Below are 26,475 nucleotides of genomic sequence, written 5' to 3' on the forward strand. Positions count from 1 at the left end.
GACAAGTGTCGCTGGAGATGTACAGAGGAATCTGCTGGTCCCAGTGCAGCTGACTGGTGTATTCACATCAATTTTTTGGAAATATCTTCAGGAGAGGGAAAACCTGGGCTTGCCACAGGCCGTTGGAGACCACGCTTTAACTTCTTGTATTCGACAGAGCCACATTCAAAATGTCATTCTGTGAACAGAGTGCTGTTCCCAAAGTCTGCGCTTTTACAGTACTTCACCAAAATCTTCCCTCTTCCCTGTTTCCCTTGGCCTTTCCCACCCCTCCAGATGGGATGTCCTCAGTTCCCTGTGGTGACCCTGAGACCTCCACTCCCTCCCAGCCCACAAATCTGCTCCACCAGCCCAGGGGCAGCACACCTGGGGTAGCCACAAGCCATGGTTGGACTTCGGTCAATAAAATGAAATAAAATTAAATAAATGACCCTCACTTCACACTGAAGATCAGGAGGGACACTGCAGCTCTACATGGCTGCCCGTTCTCTTAAAACTTGCAGGAAACTTGCAGTTTGTTTCAGATCTCTGAGCACTATGCCTCTGTCAGATCTATCTGAAACACCAAAGGAATTAAAAAATTGTTAACGGCAGAGCAACTTCACTTTCCTTAAAAGTAGACCAAGAGCAATGCAGGGACACTTGCAGGGAGCCATTGCACATAAGGAGAAGAGAAGTTTCAAAATGGGGCAAATGCTTCTGGATGCTGTATTTCCTGGATTCTGTTTATTTTTGTTACTACTGCAAGTGCTTTAATTAAAAGATAAAGAGGGGTATTTTCCTCATAGCAAATGACTTCATTGTTCTGCCATGAGACTATGACCTTTCTGGTGGCACAGAAAGAAAAAGACTTTTCTGGTGGAACAACTGTACTTTCAACTTTAGGAAACCAAGTTTAAGTCAGTGGCCTGCAGGGTTAAAGAAACTGCAAAAAAATATAAAAAAAAATCAGAGAAGGAACATTTATAAATGTGACATCAACCACAGTTAATCAGTTTGCTGTTACTTAAAGTTGTTCCCTCAATTCTATGAAAAAAAAAAAAAAGAAAAAAAAGAGAAAAAAAAGGAGTAAGCTACTGCAGTGGCATCTCATGGTCATGAGTAATTGACGTGGCCCTTCAACTCACATGAACCTTGAACATTCTTGGCAGATGCAAATCCATCCTCATTTCTCTGCTTATTCAGCAGAGAGCAGGTAAGGATTAAGGAGAAGCCGGGCTTTTTCTGGTCAAGTTGCTGATAGGGGTGTAGGAGAAAATACTTCAAGACCTAAACTTTTTGAGCTTCGTTCCAGCATTCTGCTGCCAGCCCTGACACGGGGCCTTTCTCACCAGCGTGTCCCTCCCTGGCCACATACCATCCCTACATGATGCTAATGCCAAAAATACATCCTGCACTGCACAAGTTCTCACTGATTAAGGGACAGGACACAGAAAGCAGAGATATTCCTCAGAACTGAAAAACAGCTCCTGTCCAACCCGAGTTGTTGCACGACTCAGTCAATTCATATATTGCAGAAATAATTTACTTTTTCTTTGGTTTTTGGACATCCATATCCAAGGAAGAACTTGTATAAGGACTGAGGGGCAGCTTGCCAGCGTCCTGAGATTTTTCACCTGCTGGGGTAGAGCAGTTTGCCCTTTTGATTTAGGTCACACTGCCCTCCCTGCAGTGTCCCAATCACCCCTTCTTCTTCAAACTTGCAGGTATCATCAGCAAGTTCGCTGAAGATACCAAACTAGGAGGGCGGGCTGGGTGACATGCCAGAGGACTGTGCTGTCATCCAGCATGACCTGGACAGGCTGGAGAGCTGGGCAGAGAAGAACCTCATGAGGTTCAATAAAGGCAAGTGTAGGGTCCTGCACCTGGGGAGGAAGAACCCCAGGCACCAATATAGGTTAGAGGTGGACCTGCTGGAAAGCACTTCTGAAGAGAAGGATCTGGGGGTCCTGGTGGAGAGTAAACTCTCCAGGAGCCAGCAATGTGCCCTTGTGGCCAAGAGGCCAATGGCATCCTGGGCCACATAGGGCAGAGTGTGGCCAGGAGGTGGAGGGAGGTCATTCTCCCCCTCTGCTCTGCGCTGGGGAGGCCACAACTGGAATCCTGTGTCCAGTTCTGGGCTCCCCAGTTCCAGAGAGACAGGGAACTGCTGGAGAGAGTCCAGCGTAGGGCAACAGAGGCGATGGAGGGATTGGAGCATCTCCCTGATGAGGAAAGGCTGAGAGAGCTGGGGCACTTTAGTCTGGAGAAGAAAAGGCAGAGACTTAATGCGGACAAGTCTCTAAAGGATGGGTTCGAGGAGGATGGAGCCGGACTCTTTTCAGTGGTTCCCAGTGACAGGACGAGGGGCAACGGGCACAAGCTGGACCATGGGAAGTTCCACTCCAATCTGAGGAAGAACTTGTTTGGGGTGAGGGTGGCAGAGCCCTGGCAGAGGCTGCCCAGGGAGGGTGTGGAGTCCCCTTCTCTGGAGATCTTCAAGCCCCACCTGGATGCTCCTGAGTGATGTGCTCTGGGCAGCCCTGCTTTGGCAGGGGAGTTGGACTGGATGATCTCTAGAGGTCCCTTCCAACTCTGACAGTTCCATGATTCTCCATTATAACCCAGCTGTGGATATTTTCTGTCTGAGAACCAGGGCCCATCCCTGCTGTGCAGAAGCTCCGTTAAGAAATCCCTGGGCTGGTTTTAAGAGCCATCAGAAACACGCAGTAAATCTGGCCACACAGAATGGTTTCACCGCAGCTATTTCAACAGAAATCTTGAAAAAGCCTTCCAAACCTTGCAGAAATTTTCTGCATAACAGTATAAATTATGTGCAGCTGCTGTTGCACAACAGTGATCTCTATTTACCTCTTAGCTCATTTAATAAAAACATTTCCCATACTTCAGCATGGGAAAAAATCTCTGTGCAAAAAAAAAGTAATGTTCAGGGTTGGCCCTGTATCATCTCATATCTGTTTTTCCCTACTCACAGAGATTGCTCACAGCACCTTCCCTGCTTGAAGTGGCTCCAGACACGGCCCAGAGCGAGGGACTCAGCAAGCTGTGGAACTCGACAACTCTGATGCAGGTGGCTTAAAATGTCACGTTTTGGTCAATAAATGAACAAACAAAAAGTGTCAGCATTTTAGGAAGAACTTTTATTAGCTTATTCTCCCAGCTAGTGTCAGCATGTCAGAACTTTTATTAGCTTATTCTCCCAGCTAGTGGAACCAGCAGGTCAAACATTTGAGATGTGAACTTGAGACAGTATGACTCCTGAAGAAGAAGGACGGACTTGTGAGCCTGTAACTTCACAAGCCGAGGTGGCCAAGGGACTGAGCATCAGAAGAAGCTCTCAGCATCACTATGGGGCAGGAGGTCCAGCAGCACTCAGCAAGGGCTCCCAGATGCTCCAGCAGCACCCAGCAAGGGCACCCTGGAGCTCTAGCCCTGCCCAGCAAGGGCACCCATCACCCCTCGGCAGGACACAGGTCAGACTTGGGCTTGTGGTAATTCCAGTGTGGAGCCAGTGCCGTGATTTCATGTTCCTTGGTCGTTGCGATGCTTCTGACAGAAAAGCAAGTACAGTGTCTCTGCTGCACACATATTAAAGTAGATATGATGACCCATGAGAAGGGAGGTAGAAGGCAAATTGCTACATCAACAGCCATGCATGGCTCTAGCAACTCAAATACCAATGTGCGTAAGAGCGTGCAGAGACACAAGCCCACCCAGGAGCTCAACATTCTGAAAGTTCATGATGTTCATTGACCATCTATGAAACGCTCCTGAACTGGAGGTCAGTGGTTAGTGAGTGGCATGAGAAGCCAGGATCTTCACACGTCCTACAAAATGGAAGCTGTTTGGAGCCAATCCTTTCGTGGAGGCAGGGGTCAAGGAAATGATGGAGATCTTATTTCAGAAAAATATCTCCAGCCAGCACCAGCAGAGAGCAGAGCAGAGCTTGGGGCAGACCAGGATGGGAGGTTCGGAAAGGGCAGTGCAGACACCAGTTCATCATGGGGACTGAAATCAATTTTATGGGATGAGGAAACCACAACGGAGCAGAAGAGCTCCTGTTGCGTGAACCACCACGTGTTGCTCTGGAAGAGCCTCAGGCGTCCTGAGGAAGTACATTACCAGACTGCAGAGGTTCATAATACCTCAGCATGAATCACTTGGGCTCTTAATTAGAGTCTTCATCCCCGTTGTAGAAAGGATGCTGCAGGAATCAGCTCACTGAATCAGGGGCTCCTCTAGACGGAGCAGCACATTTCATACCCACAGGGTGATAACGGAGGTTCCCCTGGAAGGACGGTGGCTTGGGAATGGACAAACTCTGCGAGATGGTGAGTTGAATGTGTTTGCATTGTTCTAGAAGTCACCTGCTGAATAAAGCGATCGGTGATGTGACTCATCTCTTGGTGTCTAGATAAATACGGGTGTCAATAGTGATGTCTGTCTGAGAATACTGAACTTAAGGTCACTCTTCTAAAATTATTAGCTACGAACAAGTCAAGGAAAATGTCGTCAAGTAGTGTGTTTTTTATTTAAGATATTTAATATTTTTATATATATATTTAATGCATTTTTTTATGTATAAACCCCGTGAATTATTAGCTGATTTTTATTTATGTATTACAGAGCACTTACCTCACTTCTGCTGCTCATCAAATAAATCATTATGAAGGCTGCTGCATGAAGAGGCATGAGACTATAAAGTAGGCACAAAATTGCATAGCTGTTGCATAGAGACTCTCTTAAATAATCAACACACAACAAAGATGCATGAAACTCCTCATAAAATAAAAAATACAGCAAAGTGACATGTAATGCAGTGCTGTAAGTGCAGCACGGTGCACACCCGGCTGCACTGATGGCTTTTCCTCTCCTTGGGCTGTAATGTGGATGGATGGGTTGGACCAGCAGCGGAGCGAAGGTCTGACCTCCTCCATCCCACCCCACAAGGTACCACAAGGCTCCTGGGGGCTTCTGGCCACCATGGAGTAACGAGGATGGGGATTTTGGGGGTCTTTGGGGTGTTTCTCCAGGATGTTTCTCAGGCAGGCTCCCGGGGGCTTCTGGCCACCCTGGAGTAATGAGGGTGGGGATTTTGGGGTCGTTGGGGTGTTTCTCCAGGATGTTTCTCAGGCAGCAGCAGAGCAGAGTCTGGAGAAAGGGCTGTGGGCGCTGGGCGGGCGACCCGGGGTGGGGGTGAGCAGAAAGTATTTGATGAGTTTAACCCCAGGCGTGTTCCTTGCTAAAACCAATAACAAATGTTTCGCAGCACATACACAATAACAATTTGTCGGCGCTGCCTAATTGCTTCTGTCATGAATTAAATAATCCTGTTGCTCCTGTTTGCAATTCCTTGATAACATCTGCCGAACAGGAGGTTTCTAGACAATGGTAATGACCTGAGGAGTTCAGCAAATGTCTTCCTCGGCCCGATGCTGCGCTCGGGTCTGTCTCCTGAATTGTTATCCGAACCAGGCTGAAACAGGAGATGTCTCTTTCCATACCAGATAAAACCCAGACAAGCTGGGACGCCTTGCAGAGCTGGGTTGAGAGCTGTGGAGCACAGCCAGTACGCCGAGCATGTTGAGTTATACGTGACTTATACTATACGTATATAGTATATTATGTTATACTTATATAGACTTCTGTACTCAACAGCAGGAAAAACCAGCATCAGGGAGCGTTTCCTGGGAAAACATCTCAGGCTGAGAGAGGTACCAGGGATCTCTGCCCTGAAGGTGAAATCCTTGCTCTGGAGGTGGAGGGCAGCTCCTTGGTGGGTGGCCAAAGCCCTTCCCATTGCCATCCTCACCAGGCTGCAAAGGGGAAAAATGAGAGGACTCGGTGGGGCTGGGGATGGACGCACCACGCAGGCAGCACAGACACTGTGGAGGGCTTCTTTGGGGGGACACTCAGTTTTTCCTTCTTGGCTCGTCCATTGGCCTGCCAACTTCAGCTCTCCCTGGTGTTAAAACCCCAAGGGCTGCTGTCATCCTCTGTCTGGACTTCCCATATAACATATCTCTTCAAGCAGGGGCTAACCACAGGACGCAGCCTTCATCAACTGATCTCCACCTATGTTCTGACACGGGGTTAAATCTCCACAAACGGAGCCCAAACCTGACATTTTATTGCCACGTCCACCAGGGGTGAAATTTTAACAGTAATGATATAATTGGCCCTCACATTTTTATCAACACAGCAAACCGGTCGCACATATGCCTATAATCATCTAAAAGTAGAGATATCAAATGCATGCAGAACATTTTAAAATAGAAAGTCTTTGGAGAGAAGTCAGGCTGCAACATTATACTGCTCAAGTAATACAAAACTGTGTAATTGCAGGCATTTTACCCTTTTCCCTTGGTCAGTTTCAGTCCCTATTTAGAAGGCAAAGGTAGAAAAACAATACTTGTGAGTACTTTAACTAGCCAGTTCTGCCTGTCTGAGGCTGCACAGAGGATGTTGTCTCCAAATGTTTTAACTCTGCTGTTCTAAGAAATCCCACTGCAGGCCTCGTTTGCTGTGTCACTTAATTGTGTTTGCAGAACACCACCCCACCCCCTGCCCATGAAAGTTTCGGCACTGAATGAAAAGCACTTGCAAAAAGAGACACCTTCAGCCCTCCACCCTGGCACCTTCCAGGGCTTTCCTCTTTTTTTTTTTGAGCATCCTCTGAGATGCTCTGGAGGCATCCAAGGGGAGCCAAGTCTCCCCTGTTCTGGCTGTGGGCATGCTCAGGAAACGTAGATGTGCTCAGAAAAGTCATCAGACCTTTGAAAATCTTCTCAAAATGAGGCTAGAAAAAGGCTGGGCAAAGCACAGGCTCAGAGGAGTTCTGGGCTTTTGTGCATTTAGTGTCTGGACGTGGCTGTTCCCATGCACAGGGCACCAGGAGATGCTCGTGCCATGGACCTCGGGTACCAGCCCTGCTGCCCTGAGCCCCACACTGCAGAAGGCTGGGACTCTTCAGGAGTTTTAGGTGGGCTTTCAGAGCAACTGCAAGTTGCTTTAGATAGTTCTGACAGGGTCCATGTCAACCCATACATTTGCATCAGTGTTGTCAAAAAACACACTTTCGGCCCATAAATGTGTCCAGTGACTTTAATACTGTAACAATTCCTATAGAAGTTTTATAAGAATTAGGCTGTATAATAAGCTTTTTCCTAACATTGTTACTGAGGAATCAGAACAAATAGCCATAACATACTTCTGTCTGTCCAGCTGGCATTGCTCACACTGCACCGTGAATTATAAATGCATAAATTAAGCTTGATAATACACACAGTTATGATTCTGTAAGAAAAGCAATGGTAGAATCATGCAGAATCACAGAGTGATATGGGGTTGGAAGGGACCTCTGGAAACCATCTAGACCAACCCCCTGCCAGAACAGGTCCCACAGGAACGTGTCCAGGTGGGTTTGAATGTCTCCAGAGAAGGAGACTCCACCACCTCCTTGGGCAGCCTCTGCCAGGGCTCTGCCACCCTCACAGGAAAGAAGTTCCTCCTCATGTTGAGATGGAACTTCCCATGTTCCAGTTTGTGCCCATTCCCTCTGTCCTGTCCCTGGGCACCACTGAAAAAAGACTGGCCCCGTCCTCCTGACACCCTCCCTTTCAGTATTTATAGGGGTTGATCAGATCCCCCCTCAGCCTTCTATTCTCCAAACTAAACAGACCCAAGTCCCTCAGCCTTTCCTCAGCACAGAGATGCTCCAGGCCCCTCATCATCTTTGAGGCCCTTTGCTGTACCCTCCCCAGCAGTTCCCTCTCCTTCTGGAACTGGGGGGCCCAGAACTGGGCTGTAGAGCATTTATTGAATTCAAAAATCTGAGCTGATGCTGCGCACGTAACACCTGCATAGACAACAGCAGTTTGGTATCTAAACTTCTTAATTAAAAAAAGTTTTTTAAATGACAGAGAATAACAGAGCTGCAGACAGGGGCTTCTTGTGTAAACACCACCCTAGTGCCATGACAGCTTCGAATTGTCCCCTTCAACAGGAGCACCTGAAAGCCTCAGGGAAGCCACAGGCTGTCTGCTTTACCCTGAAACCGATAGTTTCCTCTCCCTTTGTCCTTTGAAACTTCAGTTTATCTTAATCCCAGGAGCCAGATCCCCAGAAGCAATTGCCAAGGGAACAAGGGTTGAGCCCAAGCGACACCAGGTCCCTGCTCCCCCAGTAGTCACTTTGCAGGCCTGCTGGGGACACCACAGAAACAACCCACAGACATGCCTGCTGCCACCCACCCCAAAATCCCATCCCCAGAAAGCAGACAAAACACTTTAAATTAAAGTAAGACCTGGAAGGTGAGCAAAACTTGCCTCCTTAGCATGTCCCAGCAGAAGGACGCAGCCGAGCAGAGGGGCCAGTCCCCGGTTGATGGGGACTGCTGCTGCCAGGAGGTTTGTGTTTGGTCCTGTCTCCAGGAAACCCCGGTGCCTGCTCTGAGGAGGAAGTGTGCTGAGGATTAGTGGCTGTGTTTCTCTTCTGTATCCCAGCTCAATTGCCATCCTTGGGTCACGATCTCTTGTCCTCATCCAGGAGGGGGCTGAGGAGCTGCTGCTCTCCCAGCCTGGAGAGAGAGGATGGACTGTGTCCAGCTCAGGAAGGACATGGACCTGTTAGAACTGGTCTGGTGGAGGGCCACAAAATGATCAGAGGGCTGGAGCACCTCTCCTATGAAGACAGATTGAGAGTTGGAGGGGTTCAGCCTGGAGAAGAGAAGACTCTGGGGACACCTTATAACAGCCTTCCAACACCTAAAGGGGGCTACAAGAGAGATGGGGAGGGACTCTTGATCAGAGAGTGGAGCAATAGGATGAAGGGTAATAGTTTAAATTGAAAGAGAGGAGATTTAGATATAAGAAATTCTATATCGTGAGGGTGGTGAGAACCTGGCCCAGGTTGCCCCGAGAAGCTGTGGCTGCCCCATCCCTGGAGGGGTTCAAGGCCAGGTTGGAGGGGGCTTGGAGCACCCTGGTGTGGTGGGAGGTGTCCCTGCCCAGGGCAGGGGGGTCAGAACTTGTTGATCTTTAAAGTCTCTTCCAATGCTACCCATTCTATGATCCCCAGCAGCACCACAATGACTGCTTGGCCATGGTCTCTAGAGGTGTGTGGGTCTCTGTCTCCAGAGTAGACCCCTTCACCTCCATATCCAACATCTACCCAGGAAAACCCTAGTGCAGTGGGTTGCCCTTAATGTGAAATACTTGGTCACAGGTGAACAAATTAAAAGTGATTCAGGGAGCATGTTGGCACATTTGCAGATCATTTCCCTAGCACAAGTTGCACAAGACCTCACAGAAACATCTTCTGAAGACTGCTACTGTTCACCTGGTGGTTGCGTTGTCCAAGGTGGACACTTTGAGGTATCCAAGGGCTTGCACAGTCAGGAAGACCTTATTTGGCAGAAGTACCCATCACCGTTCTTCATTTCCAACTGGGCTGCAGAAATGTAAAGCCATGGGCAGCATAAGTGAGATAGATGTCCAAGACATGATCAGTGCTCCTGTCTCCACGCAGAGCAGCCACCAGTAAGCTGCAAGGGCAGGGTTGCACATATGTGGTGTGCATCATTGTCATCATCTGGAGGTACATGGAGGGATCAGACACGAGCAGAACGCAGCGTAAATGATCAGAGAATCGTATTTGACAGCTCCCTCTGTATCAGTGAGATCTTCTAGTGTTTTGCTCATGACGTGCAGCGTGGATGTGCAGGGGACAACACAGAGCCCATCATGTCAAGATGCAAAACACAAAACGACAGCCCCTTCCCTTTTTCTGATGCTTCTGCAAATAGAAAACGACTGTGATTTTCTACAAACATATGTCAAAGGCAAGAGCTGAATATGTAAGCCCCTTAAACAAATATTGCTGAGCACAGGCAATATTTTAGCTTGAGAAAACAGACTACAAATCAGTTTAAATCCTTCTGTGGCACTGTAGAGATAAAGCGTCACATAGTGACAACGGGGTGACTCCACTAGAGCAGCTAAACTTTCCACAACCCAACATCTGGGCACCCCTTCTCAGCTCTGCTCCTGTGAAAACGACCTGCAAAACCATCCCAAGGCGGCATTTGGCAGCTCATCGGCACCGAGTACCAGAAAGTGGTGACTCCTCTCTCTCCTAGCACCTGTTTTGGGAAAAATAGTGTGAAAAGCAGCTGAAATTACATCTGTCTTGTGACTCCTCCAGTGGTGACACAACTCCAGGCAATATCACAGCCCTTGTGCCCGCTCAGAGGACTGATGGCATTTTGCCATTAATTTGGATGGATCATAACCAAGTCCAAAATACACCTTAATTGCTTCAAATTGACCTCTGTGCCCTACTTGATTCCCAAGGATCTCCTTTCCACCTTGAAAAATGCAGCCTTCTAGGATGACCAGAAGAGGAACTCCATGTTGGCTTTATCCCTTGCTGATGGAAAGGAACATCCTAGAAATGAGGGTATTGCCCAAGTTACCAACGAAACTGAAGGTTAGCTGTTATTAGAAACTCAGATGCATTGAGTACCAAAGGTGGTGAGGAAAGTTTGTAAATTGAAATGACAATAAAAAGTTGAATAAATCACCAATATGTCAAAAAGAAAGAGATATTCTCTGTTTTAAATAAGGAGTTAGAAATATTTACGTACATTTTCCAAGATTTATTTCAAGAATCTCTGTGCACCTCTACAGCTAATAGAAGGTTTAATCTGCTTCTCAGGGAGAAAAAAAATATATATAGAGAGAGAGATGCATATATGCTCCTTATATATATACACTCTTTATGGTCCCTAAATGTAAATATGCTTTTCACAGTAACAACACCCTGCAGAGGCATAACAAGTAATGGTCAGTAGTGGGATGATAATGTCCAGACAAGGAAGGCCCTTGGGCAATCGTCTTAAGAGTGAAGAGTCAGAGCAAAAGCTCTTAACCAGGAGTCAGACGCTCACAGTCAATTTCATAGAGTCATAGAATGGTTTTGGTTGGAAGGGATTTTTAAAGGCCATCTAGTCAAACACCTCCCACCACACCAGGCTGCTCCAAGCCCCCTCCAACCTGCCCTTCAACCCCTCCAGGGATGGGGCAGCCACAGCTTCTCGGGGCAACCTGGGCCAGGCTCTCACCACCCTCACACCAAACAAGTTCTTCCCCACAGCTCAGCTCCATCTCCCTCTTTCAGGGTCAAACCCTTCCCCCTCCTCCTAGGGCTCCCCTCCCTCATCCAGAGTCCCTCCCCATCTTTCCTGGAGCCCCTTGAGGGACTGGAAGGGGCTCTAAGGTCTCCCCGGAGCCTTCTCTTCTCCAGGCTGAACCCCCCCAACTCTCTCAGCCCCCCCTCCCAGCAGAGGGGCTCCAGCCCTCCCAGCATCTCTGTGGTCTCCTCTGGCCCCGCTCCAACAGCTCCATGTCCTTCTGGTGTTGGTGGCCCCAGAGCTGGAGGCAGCATTTGGGGGGGAGGGTCTCCCCAGAGTGGAGCAGAGGGGCAGAATTTATTTCATTTCCTTTTGGAAAACTAGAAAGCAGGGGGTTTGTTCCTGTTTCTCTACCCATGGAGTAAATCTGAGCTGTGCTCCCAGTCCTGAAGAACTGTATTTTGGTGGTAAACAGATCCTATTAAGAAGGGCTGAACACAGGACCTGAAAACTAGCCAAAAGCCAATATTTCATGTGTTGAGGGGAATCAATAGCAGAGTGACTGAAAATTGTATTAAAATGTGTTAATAGCTATTGAGTTTTAGATTTTTATCAGAAAATGACCTTAATAATTACTGGGTGGACCACACGCATTTGTGATTTCTGGAATATGTCCTCACCTTGTTGCTCTCTTAAAGCATTCTATTGGCTTTGGACAACATTTGCAATAACACAGAGAGAAGTGATGGTTGAGAAATCCTGGCTGCTTGAGCATAAGAGAAGTAAATGAATACAATAATAAATGATCTTATTTACAGAGGTTGTCTCTCTTTCCTGCCAAATGTTTCTACTGCTTAAACCCAGTGCTGGAAATTCTTTTCCCAAACAGAAGAATTAAGAAAAAAAATGAATCCCAGATATATAGGTATTAAAATGAAAAGCTGGTAAGTTACACCAGAAAATATAGTTAAAGGTTTATCTTAGGATACTTCTAAGCAGCTGTAGTAAGAGCTTAAAGATACCATTTTTGTTACTTATTAAAATATATTGTTATTGATGTAGCATCTTTTAACAGATGAAAGATTAGAGATAAATAAAAACACTTAAAAAATTACTTTAACAGATGGAATAAAAGAGAAAATATTCAAACTCCTGCAGCATCGGACACGGGGATTTTTTTTAGAGCCCCTCCCAAAAGGAGAAGGCATGTACTCTTAAGAAATATTGCTATGGACCTACTTTAAATTTATTTGCACTGGAAAATATTTCAGTGATGCAGTGTCAACTGTCAATATCTGGATTTCAGGTAAATATTAGTGAAATAAGCTAGGTCTATCCTACAAGAAGGTAGGACAGAAGACAACAGGGTAGAATCACTGTTTTCTTAAGCTGGTGACCAAAATACATGTGTTTTTTAGGCATCTGTTTGACAGAGCAAAATCCAGGCTGTTGGGTTGGGGGGGCATGTCCCCATCCTCCCTGCAGACCAGTCGCTAGCGCTGACCTTTAAAAGACGTAACAAGAGGTCCCTCTTTGCTCAGCAAGTTCCAGCACTTCCAGGGCTGGCCCAGTAAAGCAACTTGCACCTCAGTCCTCCACCAGCACCTTCAAAGTCCTCTAAAGACTTTGTCCCAACCCTTCATTGCATCTTAAGGTGTTTCTGCTCACGCGTTGTGGGTTGGTGGGGAGGAGCAGAAGGGCACATAGAAATGGCATGTGGAAATGGCACATAGAAATACACGGGTGCTGTTTTTATAGAATAATAGAATCATAGAATTGTCTGGGTTGGAAGGGACATTTCAGATCATTGAGTCCAATCATCAGCCCAACACTGACAAAACCCACCATTGACACATGTCCCTCAGCACCACGTGTGCCTGGCGTATTTCAAAAATACCTCCAGGGATGGCGACTCCACCACAGCCCTGGGTAGCCTCTTCCAAGGCTTCACAACCCTTTCAAATTTTTCCTAAAATCCATCCCAAACCTCCCCTGGAGGAACTTGAGGCCGTTTCCCCTTGTCCCATCACCTGTTCCTTGGGAGAAGAGACCGACCCCCCCTGGCTACACCCTCCTTTCAGGGAGTTGGAGAGAGCGAGAAGGTCTCCCCTCAGCCTCCTTTTCTCCAGGCTGAACACCTCCAGCTCCCTCAGCCTCTCCTTGTATGACTTGTTCTCCAGACCCCTCACCATCTCTGTTGCCCTTCTCTGGACACAGTCCAGCCCCTCAATGTTCTTCTTGTAGTAAGGAGTCCAAAACTGGACACAGTATTCAAGGTGGGCCCTCACCAGTGCTCAGTAGAGGGGGACAATCAATTTCACTGTTTCCAGCAGTGTCACAGGACACAGAAGCCAGAGGATGGGTTTACTGGGGTCTGGCATGGGCTTGGGTTTGCTGTTTCCCCAGGGAGAGCACAAGCAGTGGGCTCTTGGCACCCAATTCTGCACAACCATCACTTTTCCCCAGACAACAATCAGATGAGGAGTGGTGTTCACAGTTCCTGCCACAAGCTGTGTTTTCAGGAAGATGGGGTCCCTGTTGCAGGCAGAGTGATTGACTTCACCCATAAGAAGGCAGTAGCGAAATATTTATTAAGGTGAAATAGTGATTTAACAAAATTAGTAGTAAATGCGATAGTGTTTTATGAGACTTGATGTCAAGGTGCACTCTATTATTTACTGCCCAGAGGACAGGGTCAGACCAGCTGTCAGGGAGACCCTCCCATAGTCAGGAGGTTCAGAAAGGACCCCCTGGCTTCCTAAACTCCTTCTCAGAGAGGAGTCTGGGTGCAGCTGGATCCAGTCCTAGTCCCAGACTTGGTCAACGGTTTATGTCTGAAGGATTATATATGCACAATCAACCCTCTATATCAATTAGCTAAGATTTCAAAGTTCAGCATGCTATTGGTCACTTACCCAGAATCTGTTGTGACCAGGTGTCTCTCAACCTTGAGAAGTAGATCCTTAAGCGAGTGTCCTCACCAAAGAGGAGATCCTGGCGTGCAGCCGCTGCCATCCAGGAGAGCTCCAAGGGCTCTGGGGCTGTCCACTATTTATAGAGTGAGATAATTGACCTATGGTCATGTTCTCATGGGAACAAAATATCTATGTCCCCACCCCAGACAGCGTTTTGACTGTGTTGCCAGCCATCCCCCAAGTCCAGCTTCAACTCATCACAGCTGATGTTGTGATGGCCATGGGGGCCATGGCCCGAGCAAGAGCCGGTGAGGTTGGGGAAGAGGGAGAAAAACAGGGAGAGCACATCACCACAGTCCCATGTATCTCGTACCTCAGAAAACTCTCCGGGGACCTGGCAGAGCTGTCAGATAACCATGTGTTTCTGAAGGCAGCCCTGGCACGGTGGGCTCCATCCCGCTGTGCTTGGCGTGGGGACAAACAGATGGGCTGTTCCCACAGCGCGTGAGCAGGATGGGCTCCCCCCACGAGGGAATAATGTGTGTCACATCTACATGGGCTTTAAATGGAGACAGGGAGGATTCTCGTGGAAGAGCTGCATGGTTTTTGCCCGTGCTGGGTTATCATTGATGGTAGGCTGCTCCAAAAATCAGGTTTCTTGGAAGTTGTCCATTTACTGCAACTTCTCTCAGTCATATCCCTGTGCTCTGCGCAGGCAGTACTGTCTGCTCCGGGGTGCGGAACCCTGAAGTTGTTTCTGCTCTTTCCAGTTATTGGCACTTATTTTGGTATTTTATTCTTTGGTAATTATCAATGCAGATTAGTGCAATTCTTTCTCTGTGGATAGTTCAATAAGCCAGTAAGAGCAAAACTAAAAATGTAAATTTTAAATGCTCGTTTCAGTAGGGATGCATATAAATTTATCAGCCTAACCCTTCCCATGCTATCTTAAGAAAGATTTTATTTATGAATTTGGAAGACTTGAGGAGAAAAATGAGGATGAGGCTCCCATTGGTGTAAAAGAAATCCAAAGTTCAGAAAAGCACACACACGAACACAGCACGGCTGGCTCAGAGGCGGGCTCTAGTTCTGTGCAATCTGTGACATAAACCAGAAGGCATCGTGAAAGGGAAAAACCCACAAAAAATAATAAAAGTTTGATCCTAAAGCTGATGGGTGGTTCAATCTCAGGGCACTGATGTGCACAGGAGGTGTCTGGCAGGAGGGAGCAGCGGGGACCTGCCAAGGGCAGAGGGGATGTCAGTGGGAACCATGGGGTGGCTGGACCCCAGGGTCGGACCCACAAGTTCCTTTTTCCCCGAGATCCCCAAAGCCAGCAGGAGTCCACCAGGATGTGGACCCTGGAGAATCCCTCTGGAGATCAGAGAGAATCACTCCTATGGGAATCACCAACAGCCAGCCTGTCATCACTCAGAAGATTGGAGCAGGACCTAAAAGGCTTACAGATACTCACTTTTTTTTTTTTTTTCCTATATTTTTGGGGGGGAAGAAGATGGATTACTTGCATCTGAATAGCACAAGGTTTTCAACTGCTCCAAAGGAAGATGTATTTGTCTTCCACTGGGAGCAGCCCATTAGTGCAGAACCGCTCCATGAATTCAGACCTGATGGTTGTTGGGGTTTGTTTTGGTTTTTTTTCACACTACAAATGCAATTAAAATGATTGCTGTTGTTATTTCAATGTAAAATCTGGCAATTCTCGCTTCTGTCAGCAAGAATCGTGACATTCTCTTGTAATTGAACACGCCAAGCTAAAAGGATATATGTAACAAGGGCACGAAAATGGAGAGTGTCAGCAGGAGCAAAGATGACACCGCAGCAGGCTGTATGTGTGTGTATGCATCTTCAAACAGTGTAAAATGCGAAATTTTTGAGCATTAAGCACTTGACAGTCCAAGTCGTTTTCTGTTAAAGGACCTAGAAGGCAGAGGTAGCACAATAATGCTGCTGTTCCCATCCATCAGACTACCAGGTCTGATGTGATTTGCTGTTTTGCTGGGTTTTATTTGCTGAACCACTACACAGTTATTCCAATTAGATTTTATGGCTTCCTATCAGAATGGTATTAGCTCCACACAAGTAGGAAATGTTGCTTCAATTATTTTAGCTGGACATATGGTCACAATATTTTTCAATGATGAGCACAACAGAAGTATTTATTAAATCCAGTGAAGCAAATCAAATACACGAGCGTACCTAACACAGCCCAATAACGACATAAATACCACTATAAAAGAATCTTACAAGAATATAACTGTTCCATCCCATGATTAAATTAAGTAGAGACTTTCACTGCACATGAAACATAGCAAAGCCCAAGTTTAACAATACACAGGAAATCGTAACAAGAAATTAAAATGCTGCTAATACCTTTTTTTTTTTTCATTTGGTAGAAATAAGATATACTTCATAAACAAAATAGGGAACTTTACTTCATAACTTTTTTTATTGCCTCCTGACGCTTCTGAAGGGGATAATTTGCCTGAGGTGGGTTGCATGTTCCCATGTTCAGAGAAAGACCATTATATATTTACATTAACATAAAAATACCCCTGCAAACCACAGAATTTCCCTGGGACCGTGGTGTTTTGCAGACATCACTGGCACGGCCTGCTCTGTTTCTCTAAATATGTTTATTCTCCTCTTAACTTTCTATCAATATGAAGGTCTTGTAAATTCTCCTTCAGGGTAAGAAATATGAGAAAGATTTATTTCTCAATAGAATGAGAGGGGTTACAAGTTTTTAAACTTTTGTAGAAATGCGAAATTTCTTAGTAATAAAGCCAGTACCAATTTTTAACATTTTAATCCTACTGATAGGATATTTATTAAAAGATGTATTATCAAGTAATAAACAGAACAATTTTAGGGATTACTCTAGAGAAGGATCAAAAGTATTTAGGGGCAGGTGCCAAGCTCTTCGAGAACCCACAGTCTCTTATTACCCTCTGACCAACAGCGTTGGGTCTGCAGGAGGTGGGAAGGGAAATAATTTCTGCCCTATGTGCTCTCAGAAATCTCCTCTGAGCATCATCCAAAACAAGGACATTGAGAAAAAAACAAATATTTTGTAGAAAGAAAAATTAATGTCATCCCAGTTATTATTTCTTGTTTCTCTTTAATGTGGATATTTTAGAAAATGTGCTCTTTCAGTAGCATAGGCTGCTGTTTCTGCTTTTAGTATAGAAATGAGTGCACTTTCCCAGCTTCATGTACCTCTCAAAAAAAAAAAAAAAGAAAAGAAAAGATGCTGAAAGCTGATTAATATTAGCAGTTCTAATGCTGATGAAATAGAAAAAAAATGTGGCTACCAACCTCGGTTAATCCTAAAAGGAGAACAGGTATTGCAGCTATTCCTGGGACTACATAGGTGCAGTGGGGAGGGCATGTTTGGTACGATGCTGTAAAAAACCTCCTGACAGACTAATCCCCATAATATCAGCAAAAGTGCTCCATCATGAGTATACGAGCTCTGGATGTGAGATGTAATAAAGGGGTAATTTCACATTAGCGACACGGCAATGCTGTTAAACAGACTGGTTTACACACAAAAAGTCTTTGAATATGCTCTTCTGCAGTTGCTAGTCTCGTGTAATTAATCCTGTGGTATATTTTTATACCAACGATTTATTGATGTCTGTTTGTATAAGCATGATATTAGTGCTGGACCTGTCAACCCAAAAGTTCTGCCAAGTAACAAAGAGATGCACCAGGAACGGCCACCCAAATCTAACATAGGCCCTCCCAAAATCTCTGCTCTCCTTCAAAACCATTTGTTGTCCCAGTTAATGCCTAGGAGTGGAAAATGCTTCACGGAACGAAGCTCAACACAGTGAGTTTAAGTCCCTTTCAAAAAAACCCAGTTTATTTATCACCCTTCCTACCTTTGCTGGTCCTCAGGGCAGGCAGCTGTAGGAGAGAGTGGGGTGGGACAGGAGGGGTCGTCACCGGCCACCGCGGGTAACGAGCAGCTCCAGCTTGGAGACCTGCCTGCAGGTGCATGAGGACATCCCACCATTAAGATGCTGTCTGTGTGCTTTAACTCAAATATTATTATTATATTATTGTGTCCAGTTTGGGGCCCCCTACCATAAAAAAGACATTGAGGGGCTGGAGCGGGTCCAGAGAAGAGCAACAAAGATGGTGAGGGGTCTGGAGAATAAGTCTTATGAGGAGAGGCTGAGGGAACTGGGGTTATTCAGCCTGGAGAAGAGGAGGCTGAGGGGAGACCTTATTGCTCTCTACAACTCCCTGAAAGGAGGGTGTAGAGAGGTGGGGGTCGGTCTCTTCTCCCAAGTCACAGGCGACAGGACGAGAGGAAATGGCCTCAAGTTGTGCCAGGGGAGGTTCAGGCTGGATATTAGGAAAAATTTTTTCACTGAAAGGGTTATCAGGCATCAGAATGGGCTGCCCAGGGAGGTGGTTGAGGCACCATCCCTGGAGGTGTTCAAAAGACGGGTTGATGTAGTGCTGGGAGGTCTGGTTTAGTGATGATGCTCCTTGTTTGTTGTGTGGGTGTCTATTTTTGTCAGTCAGGTTGACGGTTGGACAAGATGATCTTTAAGGTCCCTTCCAACCTAGAAGATTCTGTGATTATGCTGCTCATTTAGGCAGATGACTGTTTTTATCCCTGGTATTCGTTGTAAGAATGGTGTCACAATTACTTAAGAAGCCGCAGTGGTTGGGGCAGGGTCAGTTTAAGCACTTTCCCCTCCTTGGTCAACACTTAACGTGTGTTTCGGTGTCGTTTCTTTGAGACATTCAGTGAAAGAATGAGGCAGCCTGCATAAAGCCTAATGCAGAATGACTCTCCTGATAGCCGTGGAGAAGAGCAATTAATGTAGTTTAAAGCTCGGAGTAATAAAAGCATGACATCATCTCCACCGAGAGCACGGACATGTAGTCATGTTCCTCTAAAGTGTCTTGAGACTCACAAAAAATGACAAAAGGAAATAGCCTTTTTTTGGTTAGTGGAGAAAGTGGGAGTTGGCTAGGAGAAATGCATTTTGTAATGTAATTGAAGGGAGCAATTTGGCTTAGAGTTGATGGTAGAAATTAAATGTATTTGGTTTGAATGTTTTTAAATCAAAAACCATAGAATATTCTGTTGCCCGTAGAGTAAACCAAATTTGATGGAAACTGGCACAGAGTCCAGGACAAAAAAGAGCACAAAGAGAGATAAAAGACAGGGGAACCTGGGAGCCTTGCCTAGACACCACCAACATGAAAACAGTGAAAGCTGCCAAAGAAAAAGGGAATTTTCCCATTGCCATCATGCTGGATGAAAGCAGTAGAATAGAAGAACTCTCTAATCCTGTTAAAAAAAAATAAAACACGAGGGTTACATATGGGTATAAAAAATACCAGCCTTCCTCACAACTCAAAATTGACTGAGTCTCTTAGGAGATATCCCTGGGTATATTGATTTCACATTGTTCTTCCATTTATAGTTCAATTCTTTTTGGCTGAACATAGTGATACCTAACAAGAAGTGTATAATATTATCCAGAGGAAATAAAAACTGCTACGAAAATTAGATAAAGTTTTGCTGCACTTAAAGTTACTGCTCCAGAAGACCCTGTCTTTTTAATTGATTTTTGTGGAAACTGATGAAACATGCTGCAGATAAAACTTAATATCTTTATTGTACAAAAAATGTATACTCAAGTACAAAAAATACACAACATAATGAAGATAATGATATTTACTTGTTCGAATGACATGACATTTCTATTACATTTCTTTGAACATTTGAGTCACTGTCAACGACAGATCATCAGCTTATGAAGATCAGAAGGACGTAGGTATTATGCAGTCAATTCAGATGGAGGTGTTCATTACTAATCCTCTCTGATGTTTTGCTGAGCATCACTAAGTAAATATCTCATCAACAAGTTTTACCTACAGTCTAGGATATTTAATCTACTTATCTCACGTGAAACAACTTTTCAGTGAAACTGTCATTCCAAAAGAAATTGATGGTTGGTTCCTCCAGACTCGTGGAGGCCACTGATGTTCTGTCACTTTCCATCTGTTTCTCTCAGGCCACTCAAGACATTACCAAAGGCAATTGTTCCTTCCTGCCATTCTGGAAGAAGTGACATATTCCCACACAATCCCACACTGTCCTCGCAGTGCTAGGACAGCTGGCAAAACCTTAATTGTGTCTACTTTTGGGCCCCTCACAAGAGCAGGGACATTGAGAGGCTGGAGAGTGTCCAGAACAGGGCAATGGAGCTGGTGAGGGGTCTGGAGCACAAGTCTTGTGAGGAGAGGCTGAGGGAGCTGGGGGTGTTCAGCCTGGAGAAAAGGAGGCTGAGGGGAGACCTCCTCGCTCTCTATAACTCCCTGAAAGGAGGGTGTAGCCAGGGGGGGTCGGTCTCTCCTCCCAAGGAACAGGCCATGGGACAAGAGGAAATGGCCTCAAGTTGCACCAGGGGAGGTTTGGGATGGATATTGGGAAAAATTTCTTCGCTGAAAGGGTTGTGAAGCCTTGGAAGAGGCTGCCCAGGGCAGTGGTGGAGTCAACATCCCTGGAGGGATTTAAAAGCTGGGCAGACGTGCTGAGAGACAAGGGTCAGTGGTGGACTTAGCAGTACTGGGTTGATGGTTGGGCTCAATGATCTGAAACATCCCTTCCAACCTGGACAATTCTATGATTTGAGGAAACAATTCCTGGTGCAACGTACAACAGAGCAGGCTAGATTAGTTTTTCCTACCTGACAGTGACTTTCCAAAACTATGATGATAGTAAACATGAAGACCTACTGTGTAAAATAATTTGAAAATTGATGTATTACAGCCACGAAATGACTCATAAACTCCTTTATTGTTTTCACACCTCTTTATCATTTGATCAGTAGACTATACAGGAAATTTGTAAAGGACTGGGTTTGCCATTTTTATGACTTCTCTATGCTGTCCCAAAGCACTTGGCCAGGCGGTGGTCCACGCGTGTACACAGACACTGGGTATGGCTCTCTTCCTGTAGGTAATGAGACAGCGAGCACCATTGTGCGTATTCACTAAGGAAAACAGGGCCTGCATTAAAATGTCATTTATCATATTATTAATTCAGACGAATGCTTGAAGATGTCTAAGAAGGTTTCGTCAGAGAGGAGGCAAGGAAAAACCCACTAGACATTCCTCTGGAACGTGGCTGCTCTTACCGTCCTCCAGCTTGGCTTAACCCCCAAGAGCAGGTTGACCTGAATTCAGCCGAGGGAAATGTCATTTTGACTTAGTCCAAGCAGGCGTCATCCTGCCCGCACCCCGCGCAGGCCCCATCCTGCCCGCACCCTGCGCAGGCCCCATCCTGCCCGCACCCCGCGCAGGCCCCGGCGGAGGGTGGGCCACGTGGGCCTCTGCGAGGAAGCGGCGCTCGTAAAACAATCCCCCCCGAGCACTAATTACGGGAGCCGCAAAGCGCCGGTGGTGATGGATGGGGACAGAGGGCTTTCTCAGCGTGTGACAGCCCGCTTTGATTAAATCAGCAAAAAAACCAAAAAAAACCTGCCACCTCGCCCACGCACACAGCTGCTGGTCTCCGTCCAGTGTCGCCGGGTCGTTTCGGGTGGGAAAGATGTGGAAGTGGGTCCCTGTTGCAGAATTATTTTTGTAGCAGTGAATTTACTAATATATGGAATAGTTTCCTCTTATAGTATGATTTACCCACACTGTATTCCTGATACAATTTTTCCCAGCAGACACGGCCACCAAGCTTTGGACGAAATAATTCTTGGCAGTATTTTGTGATGACTCATTGTTTTCCACCTGGCTGTGGAAGACCAAATTAATTAAGCCTCCCAACACCCCTCTGAAGTAAGTGTTACATTAATCAAAACATGCACGGCCCCAGAAAGCCGACGGCACGTCTAAGAACTCATATTGCAGCAGCACAAATGCAGGTCAGCTTCCCGGTTCGTTAGTGCAACCAGAGGAGAAATGGATCTGCACACCAGCTGATGACAGCGGGAGGCAGAGAGATGCTTCCGTGGGCTCCGTTCCACCCCGTCATTTTCCATTGGAAATCTATACCAATAACAAGACACTAGAAAGAGCAAGCTGTAAACCTCCCAATAAAAGGGAAGAACACGGACTTCTATATCTATTTCTGGTTCTTTTTTGGGGGAAACTAATTGGTCAGTCTTTCTTAATTTAAAAATAAAAGCGATGCGTGTCACAGGGAGTGTGAATTTTACAAAGATGTTGTTGTGTTCTTTGTGTTTGAGATCACGAGGGAGCGACTGCCTCAGAAGCAGGTGGGTTAATTAGCTCTGTGGGCTAGCAGGCAGGGTCACGGCAGACAAGGCACACGTCAGCATCCCACTCCTCCTCATCAGGGATAAAAAAAAAACATTATCCCCACTTATTTACCTTGCATCTTTTCCTAAACAGTTTTCAGGCCAGACGAACAACCTGCCAAGGGATATTTTTGAGAGAGGGAAGAAGTTGGTTTATCCAGTGTTGTCCATCTCAGGTGTTTTGGGTCAGTAGCCTTTAGGGAAGTGATTGTCCCCTGGTACTGGGCACTGGTGATGTCCCACCTCGAGTGCTGTGTCCAGTTTTGGGCACCTCACGACAGGAGGGACATTGAGGGGCTGGAGCATGTCCGGAGGAGAGCCACAAAGCTGGTGAGGGGTCTGGAGCACGTGTCTTGTGAGGAGCAGCTGAGGGAGGTGGGGGTGTTCAGCCTGGAGAAAAGGAGGCTGAGGGGAGACCTTCTCGCTCTCTCCAACTCCCTGAAAGGAGGGTGTAGCCAGGGGGGGTCGGTCTCTGCTCCCAAGGAACAGGCCATGGGACAAGAGGAAACGGCCTCAAGTTGTCCCAGGGGAGGTTTAGGATGGAGATTGGGAAAAATTTCTTCACTGAAAGGGTTGTGAAGCCTTGGAAGGGGCTGCCCAGGGCAGTGGTGGAGTCACCAACCCTGGAGGTATTTAAAAGCTGGGCAGATGTGGTGCTGAGGGACATGGGTCAGTGGTGGACTTAGCAGTGCTGGCTTGATGGTTGGACTCAATGATCTGAAACATCCCTTCCAACCTGGACTATTCTATGATTCTGAGATAGTAGTACCCCCAGGTACTACTATCACTAACCCAAAAGAGTAGAGATGGAATATACTGTGTCCTTAAAGCCCTTTGCTGGGACAGCGTTAGTAGGAACATACATACGACCTGTATTGCAGCACAAGGAAAGAAAAAAACAAATGAAAAAGAAGGGTTCCTGTGTCCTGTAGCTACTTTCAGATTTACTGAAGACACTGTGAGTGCTGAGGCATTTTGGGACACATGTGCATGGTACTCACCACAAACACTGAATTTGCAAGCATGATAGCTCTTACCTGACAGCTGTCAGAGGAGAAGGTGCCCTGCACAGCAGTGTGTTGGTGGGGTACCATAATACCAGCCTGCAGGAGAACTTTGGGAACATCGGTGTGACGAAGGGGTGTGGGAATGCGGGTGAGATTTAATTGGGGTGCCCTCACTGGCCCTCCCTGGGCTGCAGTGACCTCAGCATCCTGCATCACCCAGGCAGGGACATGGGGACCTCAGATGCCCCAGCCCAGAACCATCCACTCTGCTGGGAACTCAACCAGGGTGTCCACCAACATTCAGGGCTTCCGGGACTTCAGACACACAGTGGGGACTCTAAACCCCAGGAGCCACCGCTCATCGGAGAGCTCTGCAGCTTGGGCTCCACAGTGTAAATCGATTTTCAGGGTTTTTTTCCTAAAATTCTTCTGGATGAGTTTTCTGCATGTGCCAGTGTACAGTTAAACACCTCAAGGTCAAACAATGAAGCATTCATATCACGGTGTAGCTCTGCGCATCGTTGTGCAAACAGCCCACACCAACCACTCCCCGAGGGTGCAACGGCTACAAAAATGAGCATCGCAGTGGTTGCCTGTGATCCTCACTCGTAGTTATTTGCACATGTATTTTAAATACAACTTAATATTTTTTGATCAATTTGTTTCATAGACACTTGTCTCCATTTCAGGAATGCATTATGCATCAAATGACTTCCAGCAATTTTCAATCATCCATTAGCCCTTTTGATTTATTTGAAAATGCTCACATTAATTTCATTAGACAAAAAATTAATTTTTCTATGCATAATTAACTCTTTGACCAGCTGTTGTCACTGGTTCCTTGAGAAAAGCACATAAAAAGAGCTCATTACGAAAGAGAAATCATTAAACCTAGTTCCTAATTTCCCACCAAGGACTGCGTTTCTCAGGGATACTTTCAAAGGTGAAAAAAAAATAACCAAGAAAAAAAGCACATCTGTCAAAAGTAAGAAACAAACGAAATATCTTCTGAAAGAAACCTCTTTAAATATCTATGTAGTGTAAGCGAGCAGGGAAATGTGCAAGCGTTGGTTAGATGGATTTTATTTTTTTACTTTTCATCATAATACTCCCTAAAGTGTTCTGGCACTTTAAACTCCTTAAATCTGCCACTCAGAGTTAAGATGTGGTATGACAGACTGTAGGACTGAATCCGACAGAGTTCCTGATTTCGCTTGAAACAAAAAGGCAGAGGCAACTCTGAAAAAGCAAACAAGTCAAGAGAAGAGTGAATGAGAGAGATGAAATAACACCCAGAAAGGGATAAACAGAAAGAGGCAGCGAGAGTAATCACAGCGCTTGAAAGGATCAGTGGGAGTGAAATGATGGAAGAGGAACGTGGGCAGCGGGAGCGCGTACGACGCGGGAAGGAACGCACATCAGAAGGGGAATTGGGGTGTCAGGGGATGAAGCTTGCTCAGTCCCCTTATTATGGGATGCTGCTGGAGGCGCACATCGTGCTGTAAGACGGAGCTACAGCTCAACACAAACATCTACCCTTGAACGCTTGTTACACCCCACATCTGCCCACCATGGCCTGAAGGAAGGAAAACACATGCCTACCACGCTGCTCTGCACAGAAGGAACAAGTCCCTTCGGGGCCGTTTATCATCCTGTGATGACTCGACCTCTAAAAGCACAAGGGCAGCAGCGAATTAACCTTGGGAGATTAAATTCTCCCTGTGCAAGCCATGAGGTGTGGGAAATCTTTTAACTACAGAATCATGGAATCACGGAATTGTCGGAGTTGGAAGGGACCTCTAGAGATCATCCAGTCCAACTCCCTGCCAAAGCAGGGCTGCCCAGAGCACATCACTCAGGAGCATCCAGGTGGGGCTTGAAGATCTCCAGAGAAGGGGACTCCACACCCTCCCTGGGCAGCCTCTGCCAGGGCTCTGCCACCCTCACCCTAAAGAAGTTCTTCCTCACATCCCAGTGGAACTTCCCATGGTCCAGCTTGTGCCCGTTGCCCCTCGTCCTGTCACTGGGAACCACTGGAAAGAGTCTGGCTCCATCCTCCTTCAACTCACCCTTGAGATCCTTGTCAGCATTGATAAGGTCTCCCCTCAGCCTTCTCTTCTCCAGGCTCAAGAGCCCCAGCTCTCTCAGCCTTTCCTCATCAGGGAGATGCTCCAATCCCTCCATCATCTCTGTTGCCCTACGCTGGACTCTCTCCAGCCGTTCCCTGTCTCTCTTGAACTGGGGAGCCCAGCACTGGAGGCAGGATTCCAGTTGTGGCCTGAGGGGGGAGAATGACCTTCCTCAACCTCCTGGCCACACTCTTCCCTATGCAGCCCAGGATCCCATTGGCCTCTTGGCTACAAGGGCACATTGCTGGCTCATGGACCCACCAGGACCCCCAGATCCTTCTCAGTAGTGATTTCCAGAAGATCTACCCCTAAATTAAAACATTAATTTCTTGTTTCCTTACAAAGCCTGTAAAAGCATGGGTGGTAAGGAAGCCACCTGTAGTGCAACCAAATTCAGTTGGTCCTAGAAGAGAGGATCTGTGCTTTGTTTCCAAATGCCAGCTACTTTGGCTTTTTACATAATTATGAAGTCCTGCCATAAGCAGCCTGTATAATTGGGGGTTACCCTTCCCGGGGAAAGGCATGGGACTGATTTGTCACACAGCACAGCCATCAGACAACAGTTCTGCTCCTCACTTCCCTTCAAAACTGGTCCTTGTTCAGCAGAAAACATGGCACAAAGTAGGAGAAAAACAGTCAAACCCTCCTGAGCTCTGGGTTTCCTCATGCACAAACATAGGTGTATAGTTCTGCACGTTTCGTAGAAAAAGGATGTGCCTTAGTATAAATAAGAGATAAAAAATACGCTAGTTATCATATTCAAGAGATAGTTCTTTGCTTCATAATAAAGGTTAATTTTTTTTCAACTATTCCCATCACAGTTGACATTAATTCACACTACTACACCGAACAGAACATCTTGCACAGATATATTCTCTTCTTTCTAACTCCTATTCCACTTTTTCTGACACTTTTCCAACTGAAGTTATCTGATCATAATTTTCTAGGCAAAAGGGATTTCTGAAATTA

General features: G+C 46.3%; 2 protein-coding genes across 2 annotated transcripts in view; one reads left to right on the forward strand and one right to left on the reverse strand.

Moving 5' to 3' along the window:
* FAM81B (family with sequence similarity 81 member B) overlaps positions 1–386 on the reverse strand; it is a 28,682-nt gene extending 28,296 nt beyond the window's left edge. The window contains exon 1 of the mRNA XM_014936838.1: positions 367–386. Within this exon, the coding sequence (XP_014792324.1) occupies positions 367–386 (20 nt within the window). The remainder of the gene's footprint in view (positions 1–366) is intronic.
* Positions 387–4,310: 3,924 nt separating this feature from the next.
* MCTP1 (multiple C2 domains, transmembrane 1) overlaps positions 4,311–26,475 on the forward strand; it is a 342,368-nt gene continuing 320,203 nt past the window's right edge. The window contains exon 1 of the mRNA XM_014936839.1: positions 4,311–4,331. Within this exon, the coding sequence (XP_014792325.1) occupies positions 4,311–4,331 (21 nt within the window). The remainder of the gene's footprint in view (positions 4,332–26,475) is intronic.

The sequence above is a fragment of the Calidris pugnax genome, unplaced genomic scaffold (genome assembly GCF_001431845.1).
Source record: "Calidris pugnax isolate Ruff unplaced genomic scaffold, ASM143184v1 scaffold40, whole genome shotgun sequence".
In the NCBI taxonomy this organism is placed as follows: Eukaryota; Metazoa; Chordata; class Aves; order Charadriiformes; family Scolopacidae; genus Calidris; species Calidris pugnax.